The sequence below is a fragment of the Podarcis melisellensis genome (genome assembly GCF_964234715.1).
Source record: "Podarcis melisellensis genome assembly, chromosome: 5".
NCBI lineage: Eukaryota > Metazoa > Chordata > Lepidosauria > Squamata > Lacertidae > Podarcis > Podarcis melisellensis.
In genome coordinates, this window is record NC_138537.1 from 89,721,208 (window position 1) to 89,731,096 (window position 9,889).

The window sequence follows — 9,889 nt, forward strand, 5'->3', positions numbered from 1 at the left end:
AGAAAGAATCCCCAAGTGGTAACTGGATGGGGATGGGATATTGGTTGTGCAAGTGCTTCTGCAGGGAATTCCTCAATTGGCGTGGGATGCTCCACATAGAATCATCTTGAATCTATGTGGGACCACAAGGATCATCTAGTCCAGCCCCCTGCAATGTAGGGCTCAAATCCATGTCCTGAAGATGGAAGCTTTGGTTTGAAGGTGGTTCCTGGCTCAATCAGGGTGCCTGTGCCTTGATTTTCAGGGTGCCTCTGTTTCTTTTCGCCCTTTAAAGCTATGGGTTTGTTTGTTTTTAATAAGGACTTTTGGTTCTTTGTGTGAACATTGCAGTCTCTTTGACCACAAGGCTGTGGTTGGAAAACCCTGCTTTTTTGAGCAGATGTTGCAGATTGCTAGGCAAGGCAGTGCATTCCTGTGCGCAAACTGTTGAATCTGGTGTGCCGTTTGCCTTGCTTTTCCATTATTTTGGCAGGTTTTCCCCGAGTCAAAGCTTAGTAGTGTTTCTGCATGTCCTAGAAGGAACCCATTTTGCAGAAATAAGGAGTAATTCCTCGCCGTTCTGTTCTTACCTTTACAGCACCGATATCCACCTCTTTCCCCAAACCCAAGCTTCTGAAACCACAAAGGAAAGTTCTTCTGGTAAGTAGCCCCACAAAGGCATATCCAATTCTCTTTTTTTAAATTTAATTAATTTATTAAAGTTTTAAAAGTTACAAAAAGAAAAAAGAAAAACACCATATTAAACAAAAACAAAACAGCACATCACAATAAGAAAAAAGAGAAAAAAAAGAGAAACAGAAAAAAGCAGAAAAATTGAAACAAGTAAAAAACACATCAAACCTTCCCATAACTTATCTTTCATTTGCTTGTTTCCTTGACCTCCTCACACCTCCCTTTTTTGTATTATAGTTCGGTTAGCTATTTCAGCAAATCCTTTCCATCTTTTCCAATTTTTGTCCTGTAATTTATCTTAATATAATATAGCTTAACTTTCCCTCCTTTCACCAATTAACAGTCTGTTTTTTCCTAAACCTTTATAACCTTTCTGCTAAAACCACATAGCTTCATTCCAACATCCTTCTAACATTCATTAATTTTACAATGTTTCTGTAGATAGTCTTTAAATTTCTTCCAATCTTCCTCCACCGACTCTTCTCCCTGGTCTCGGATTCTGCCAGTCATTTCCGCCAGTTCCATGTAGTCCATCACCTTCATCTGCCATTCTTCCCGGGTGGGTAGATCTTGTGTCTTCCAGTACTTTGCAATAAGTTTTCTTGCATATCCAATTCTCACTTTCACCCAGATTGTTGTGTGGATAGGATTCCCTCCCAACTATAGTGACATGTTTTGCTTGTACCTTCTAGGTGCATAGCTCATTTTAGCTGAAAGGTAGACCATAGATTAGATATCAGGTGGGTGCCTTCATTTGTTGCCCAGGAAAAATGCCTTAGTACCCACTTTTTAAAGACCTCCTATTCACGCGGGTGGCGCTGTGGGTTAAACCACAGAGCCTAGGACTTGCCGATCTGAAGGTTGGCGGTTCGAATCTCCGCGACGGGGTGAGCTCCCGTTGCTCGGTCCCTGCTCTTGCCAACCTAGTAGTTCGAAGCACGTCAAAGTGCAAGTAGATAAATAGGTACCGCTCCAGCAGGAAGGTAAACAGCATTTCCGTGTGCTGTTCTGGTTCGCCAGAAGCGGCTTGGTCATGCTGGCCACATGACCTGGAAGCTGTCTGCAGACAAACGCCGGCTCCCTCGGCCAATAAAGCGAGATGAGTGCCACAATCCCAGAGTCGTTCGCGACTGGACTCAACCGTCAGGGGTCCTTTACTTTTACCTTTAGACCATAGACTAGATATTAGGTGGGCTCCTTCATTTGTGTCCCATGAAAAATGCCCTAGTACCCACTTTTTAAAGACCTCTTATTAACTTGAAACCTCTGAGAAGTTACAGAATGGTGCCCCTCAGCTGTTTAGCAAGGGATGTAGAGCAGGGAAGGCGAAATTCAGCTCCCCCTCTCAACAGCTGCCAGCACAGCTGGCAAAGATTCTGTATGTGTAACTTGAATGTATCCTTCTGCCAGACTCTGTGTGTAAGCACTTTTTAAACTTCTCCCTTTCCAAAATAAATTCTGGGTCTGCCTAAAATAGCAGGGAAGGCTTGGTACTGAAGTTGACAAGCTTGCAGTGATCCAGGATCAGATTTCATGCCTGTTAGTTTTGGTAAAAAGTGGAGGAGCACTTTAGATATAGTTTAACCCACCCGCCCGCAAACACACTCACACAGTTTTTGCAGATGACACTTCTCCCACCACACCCAATCCCCCAATTTGTACAGTTTTCCCTAATACAAAAATGGTAATGGAGAATTGCAGTACATATACTGGCTATTTAATAATAATAATAACAGTAATAATAATATGCAGATATTGTGCTAGATGACTTTTGCTGTTTAGTTGCAGATATATATACCCAATACTTCCGTTTTTTAAAAAAAGGAAATATACAAAATGGAAATACATATAGCCTCCACCAAATGCAAACGCCTCTATTTTGCCCATTACAAAATGTAATCACAAACTAGGTACACTGTGTCTCGGGGCCTTATCAAATGATGAGACTGGACTGCCAGAACAATTGGCAACAGTGCCATTTCCTAACCTGTCCCACAGACTACAGCAGAGGAGATTAACTGCTGGTCCATGGGGCTGATTCACTCCCACAAAAGTGATTTTCTATGGCTCCCCCCAATTATTTGGAGGCAGAAAGAAAAGTACTGACCACTAGGGCTGGGCAATACCTGTTCTACAACATTGTGATATGTTGTTGTTATTGTTTAGTCGTTTAGTCGTGTCCGACTCTTCATGATCCCCTGGACCAGAGCACACCAGGCACTCCTGCCTTCCACTGCCTCCCGCAGTTTGGTCAGACTCATGTTGGTAGCTTCAAGAACACTGTCCAACCATCTCATCCTCTGTCGTCCCCTTCTCCTTGTGCCCTCCATCTTTCCCAACATCAGGGTCTTTTCCAGGGAGTCTTCTCTTCTCATGAGGTGGCCAAAGTATTGGAGCCTCAGCTTCAGGATCTGTCCTTCCAGTGAGCACTCAGGGCTGATTTCCTTAATAATTGATAGGTTTGATCTTCTTGCAGTCCATGGGACTCTCAAGAGTCTCCTCCAGCACCATAATTCAAAAACATCAATTCTTTGGCGATCAGCCTTCTTTATGGTCCAGCTCTCACTTCCATACATCACTACTGGGAAAACCAGAGCTTTAACTCTACTGATATATCGCAAGGTCTGAAATAAGGATGGAGCTTTGTTGAGGAATTGGCTGGCTTCACGGTTTTTCCCACAACAGGTCCAAAATTGTGAAATCAATACCACAATATGGATTTTGGGTGAAATATTGCTTTATCGCCCAGCCCTACTGACCACACTGGGACTCTGCAGAGTTTCATGGTGGCCTCAGAATCAGCACTGGGTTCCCAATTGGTACAGTGCAGTTTGGGGATCTTTGCAGTGACCATGACAGCATCATGGTGTCAGATTCCTCCTTCCCATTGCTCCTTGTGAGTCTTTCTTTGAGTGCTTCCACAGGGCCTGGAGCCTTGGAGTGATTGGGAACATATGAAGTTGCGTAAGTCAGACCATTGGTCTATTGAGTTGGATGTAGTCTACACAGACTGCCCCACCAGAATCACGAATCTTGGTGTTGATGGGTGAATGAATCTAGTGTGTAGCACTGCAGATGGCCCTCTTTGGAGAGGTGTTTGGGGACTCTTAAAATCACCCACACTAAGCAGAGAGGGCTGGTTTACACCCTTCTTCCTTGCCGTTTGCTTGTTCACAACTGCTATTCCCAACCTCCCTTTTCTCTATTCAGAGAAAAAGTTACGAGAGGCCAGTATCTTTTCTCTTGTTGCTGGAAACTGCCATGCATATGAGTCATGTCAAGTACCCATCTCTTTCCCCATTAACAGCAAAAACATGCTGAAAACTATTAACCACCACCCAGCAGCTTCAGAAAGGGAAACAAAGATTGCCACAACTATTCGCCAGCATGTTTGTGTACAGTTGCACCTTGGTTTTCGAACAGCTTAGTTCTCAAACGTTTTGGCTCCCAAATGTCACAAACCTGGAAGTGACTGTTTCGGTTTGTGAGCTATTTTTGGAAGCCAGGTGTCCATCGGGGCTTTCGATTGGCTGTGGGAGCTTCCAGCGGCCAATCGGAAGCCACGCTTTGGTTTTCGGATGTTTTGGAAGTCAAATGGACTTCCGGAACGGATTCCGTTTGACTTCCAAGGCACAACAGTATTAGGAAGAGAAGAGCCAATGGTGAATTGCAGTTAGCCATCAAGTGAAGAGGGCCGTTCTCCCCATTGCCTTGCTGACCCCAACATCTGTTCCAATTTTATGGCATTTTCTGGGCGTGGGCATTAGCAGAGATGATGTCACTGGCTCTACATTTCTGCCCTAAATCTATTTTCTTCCATGATGTACTTCACAAGTGCTTTCTAAAGCACCAAGAATAGATTTTTTTTGGGGGGGTGGGGGGAATCACAAGGGCCCCCTGCTGTCTCCAGCAGTTGGGTTTGGGGGCCCTTTTTGTTTCAGCTGTTGCTGCTCTAATTTCCAGGTCAAAATGGTGTTCTGAGAAGCCTATGCGGTTACACGCTGGGAAAGTTTCAGCTTAACTTTCACCGCGCAAAGCTCTCTTTCCAACTAAGCAAACTTGGCAAAATATAATTAAAGATAGACAATGGCAGCGCACAGACCCCTCCTCCGATTTTTGCCTGGGAAAGGGGCTATGATAAAGCTGTATCTCCCATGCTCAGTTATTACACATCCTTTGTTGAGAACTGTATGTGCTCCACAATTTTGAACCTCCTGTGTGTTTCCTCATATTTTCAATCAAATTATTACATACTGGAAATATGCATAAGGGAAATTATTCTACACATTTTATGGTGCGCCGTTGCTTGTAGCAGTAATTGAAGTACCTTTTCCACTTATGAAAGTACTAATTTTATTTGCTTTTATTGCTTTTCTAGATGCAATTATTTATTTAGTGTGTTTTGGCTTTATTAAATTATGTTTACTATAGGAACATCATAAAAATGTATGAAAGTAACACATCAGCCAATGCTGCCCAGTGACCTGTATTGGAAGAATCGAGTGTTATTTTTCATATCCAAACTTAATAGAATAAAGTAGGAATAAAGAGATAATCTACCCAAGAAAACAATGCAATTTCCAGATAATATAATAATACACCTGGACAATGTGATTTCATAAATCTTAGCTCTAAAATTTACATGAGCTGGGTGTTGCAGGGCCGTTTTTGGATTCATGATGTTTTGGGATGGAATTGGAATGAGAAATGTAACCAAGGAGGGGAAGAAAAGGGCCTGTTGGTTTGGCATGAACAGAAGGTGCCTGCGAGAGCAAAACACAAAGGCTAGCCTCCTGAAATCGAACTCTAGAGTTCATCCAGTCATGCTTCCTCATATGTGAGGCCTATGGAAAACCTTTACCATCTGCACTAGACTACTTGAACCCTCCAAATGGAGACTGACGTGGCTGAATTCTAATATATATCACAGCACAGACAGAAAGAGAGCATATCAATGAAGAGGGATCCAACTGATCTACCTGGTTTCTAGGTTTTCCTCCTTCTGTGATCACTCATAGCCAACTCAGATTGTCTTCCATGAATATGGTCTTAACAGTTTGTCCATAAGTGACTGTGGAGTCCAATCCTTCCACAGTGGGGACATAGGTTTCTGGGCGGGAGTTGGTCACGGTGAGGATTTGCCAAGTGTGCCTTCCTCTTGGCACGTTTCTCCCTTTTGTCCTGGGTTCAAACGTCTTCAAAGTCCATGGCACTTTTGGTAAAGGCTGTTCTCCTGTTGGAACGCTCACAGGCCAGTGATTTCCAGTTGTCGGTGTTTATACTAAAAATATATATAAATTTGCCTTGAGAGCATCTTTAAAGCTCTTTTGTTGACCACCAGCATTACGCTTTCCATTCTTAAGTTGGGAATAGAGTGGTTGCTTTGAAAGATGATAATCAGACATCCAAACAACATGACTAGTCTAACAAAATTGATGTTGAAGAATCATTGCATCTTCCAGTACACTGACATTTAGTTTGCCTGTCTTTCCAAGTGATATATATATATATTGTTGTTGTTGTTTAGTCTTTTAGTCGTGCCCGACTCTTTGTGACCCCATGGACCAGAGCACGCCAGGCACTTCTGTCTTCCACTGCCTCACGCAGTTTGGTCAAACTCATGTTTGTAGCTTCGAGAGCATTGTCCAACCATCTTGTCCTCTGTCGTCCCCTTCTCCTTGTGCTGTCAATCTTTCCCAACATCAGGGTCTTTTCCAGGGAGTCTTCTCTTCTCATGAGGTGGCCAAAGTATTGGAGCCTCAACTTCACGATCTGTCCTTCCAGTGAGCACTCAGGGCTGATTTCCTTAAGAATGGATGCGTTTGATCTTCTTGCAGTCCATGGGACTCTCAAGAGTCTCCTCCAGCACCATAATTCAAAAGCATCAATTCTTTGGCGATCAGCCTTCTTTATGGTCTTTATGGTCCATATATATATATATATATATATATATATATATATATATATATATATATATATATATGCTTTCGTAGATTTTCACGGGTACAGGAATGCAGGTTTTGGTGTCCTCGGGTGTCTTCCCGTGTAAAAGTTGGGGTGTCTAGGCGACGTTTCGACGAGGTCTCACTCGTCATCTTCAGGCTGGTGCTTTCGGCTTCTTGTTACTGGAACAGAGCAGGATCTCAGTGTTTGAGTTCCTATAAATACTGTTGAGGGGGTGTGGTGTATAGCCTCCAATGTTCTGGGCAGAGAGGAAGTTCCCAGGCTAGTGTGCCTTTTCTTCTTTTGTTCCTTAATTACTTGAGGTATCACCAATCAACCACACCAGACCCAAACCCAGACCCTCTCCACAGATAAATCACAGACACCATCCAGTAGCCAAACCATGGTGGCACCTCCGGATGCTGCACCCCCCTGCAATCCCTACACAGATCTGGCTGACACAGGCCACAAAACCACAGCTCGCCCCTACACACGAAGCCAAGCCAGAGCACAACTAAGTGCAGTACAGCCATCTTCTCAGAAAAACTCTTCACAAAGTTCAAGAGGTCAAGACACAAAGACTTTAGCAACTAATCCACACCTAATGACCCACCTAAGTGGTACTCAGGATATCACTCAAGAAATCACTCAAGATATCCCTCAAGTAATTAAGGAACAAAAGAAGAAAAGGCACACTAGCCTGGGAACTTCCTCTCTGCCCAGAACATTGGAGGCTATACACCACACCCCCTCAACAGTATTTATAGGAACTCAAACACTGAGATCCTGCTCTGTTCCAGTAACAAGAAGCCGAAAGCACCAGCCTGAAGATGACGAGTGAGACCTCGTCGAAACGTCGCCTAGACACCCCAACTTTTACACGGGAAGACACCCGAGGACACCAAAACCTGCGCATATATATATATATATATATATATATATATATATATATATATATGCTTTCGTAGATTTTCACGGGTACAGGAATGCAGGTTTTGGTGTCCTCGGGTGTCTTCCCGTGTAAAAGTTGGGGTGTCTAGGCGACGTTTCGACGAGGTCTCACTCGTCATCTTCAGGCTGGTGCTTTCGGCTTCTTGTTACTGGAACAGAGCAGGATCTCAGTGTTTGAGTTCCTATAAATACTGTTGAGGGGGTGTGGTGTATAGCCTCCAATGTTCTGGGCAGAGAGGAAGTTCCCAGGCTAGTGTGCCTTTTCTTCTTTTGTTCCTTAATTACTTGAGGGATATCTTGAGTGATTTCTTGAGTGATATCCTGAGTACCACTTAGGTGGGTCATTAGGTGTGGATTAGTTGCTAAAGTCTTTGTGTCTTGACCTCTTGAACTTTGTGAAGAGTTTTTCTGAGAAGATGGCTGTACTGCACTTAGTTGTGCTCTGGCTTGGCTTCGTGTATAGGGGCGAGCTGTGGTTTTGTGGCCTGTGTCAGCCAGATCTGTGTAGGGATTGCAGGGGGGTGCAGCATCCGGAGGTGCCACCATGGTTTGGCTACTGGATGGTGTCTGTAATTTATCTGTGGAGAGGGTCTGGGTTTGGGTCTGGTGTGGTTGATTGGTGATGGCGTTCTGTGTGCCTCTGGATCTGGTGTCAGTTTTTGTGGGGAGGGCTAATTTCCAGATGTCTGGCAAGCGGGATGTGTCGTCACGCTTGTTCATGTTGTGAGGGTGTTTCTCTATCTCGATGGCTTCCATGATTATTCTCTTGTGGTGATGTTCCATGTTAAAGAGCAATTTGGAATCTGCAAAATTAATTTCGTGTCCTGTTTCTTTCATGTGTTGGAAAAGAGAGGAAGTTTTTTCTTCTTTTTTGACGGCATTCTTGTGTTCTGCGATACGTGCATTTATTCGTCTGTTTGTTTGTCCAATGTACGTGGCTGGGCAGACTTTGCAGGGTATTTCATAGACCCCTTGGTCAAGACACAAAGACTTTAGCAACTAATCCACACCTAATGACCCACCTAAGTGGTACTCAGGATATCACTCAAGAAATCACTCAAGATATCCCTCAAGTAATTAAGGAACAAAAGAAGAAAAGGCACACTAGCCTGGGAACTTCCTCTCTGCCCAGAACATTGGAGGCTATACACCACACCCCCTCAACAGTATTTATAGGAACTCAAACACTGAGATCCTGCTCTGTTCCAGTAACAAGAAGCCGAAAGCACCAGCCTGAAGATGACGAGTGAGACCTCGTCGAAACGTCGCCTAGACACCCCAACTTTTACACGGGAAGACACCCGAGGACACCAAAACCTGCATATATATATATATATATATATATATATATATATATATATATATATAATTGTTGGTAGAATCTTTCGAAGAGCTAGAGATGGCATTTATAAGTGGTCCCTGTTTTGCACTCGTACAGTACAGTTGGTAGTACAATAGCTTTGTAAAGCATTTTGGTTTTCCTGCGAATGTCCCGGTAAGGTTACCATGACTTTTAGGTGAGTGCTAGGCACTATGTACTGAAGGTTTCAGTATAGGTCAAGGGAGCATTCAGAAGAACACTGTTGAGCTATATATTGAAGACCAGGGTGGAGAAGTGGTTCTACTTTGGGTTTGCTGCCGCTTGTTGCCTTTTTATATATCTAATTTTAATTGGACATTTTCCACACAAGTCATGTTTTGTATTTCTGCCCATAAAATAGACCTCTTAGCTTGCAGGCCTATGCATTCTTACTTGGGAGTTAAGTCCCATTTAAATCAGTGGGACTTACTTCTGAGTAAACACGTGCTGTTGATTCAGTCATAGTCAGAGTAAGCCCATTGAGCTTAATGGACATGGCTAACTTGGATCCGTTAATTTTGGCGGGTCTACTCTAAATAAATCTCAGTTGGATACAACCCTCTGATTCATGTTTGAGGAACTAATTCTATATGTAACCGGGGAAGCTCTGGCTCCGGGCCATAGTTCTATTTTGCTGCTGCCGTTCTTCATTTTACTGCTGTCGCATGTTTGCTAAAAGGCAGACTGCCAAATTACCCAGTAAACTCAATTGAATGGACACACTTCTCCAATTGTGTTTTGCAGCCAAAAATCGCTGATGAGAATCTAACCTATGCTGAACTGGAACTCATCAAACCTCACCAGGAAGCGCAAGGCATTCCTACTATGACTGTTTACGCTCAGATTCTCTTTGAAGAAAACAAGATGTAAACCCAGGACAGGTCCTATTTTCGATGGCATATTTAAATTCCTTTTTTGTGTTCTTTGTTGATAAAACATTCTCTTCGTTTCTTTTTACTTCCA

General features: G+C 43.4%; 1 protein-coding gene across 1 annotated transcript in view; it reads left to right on the forward strand.

Moving 5' to 3' along the window:
- VSTM4 (V-set and transmembrane domain containing 4) overlaps positions 1-9,889 on the forward strand; it is a 33,820-nt gene extending 23,931 nt beyond the window's left edge. Inside the window, exons 7-8 of the mRNA XM_081911871.1 lie at positions 578-639; positions 9,671-9,889. Of these exons, the coding sequence (XP_081767997.1) occupies positions 578-639; positions 9,671-9,796 (188 nt within the window). The 3' untranslated portion in view covers positions 9,797-9,889. The remainder of the gene's footprint in view (positions 1-577; positions 640-9,670) is intronic.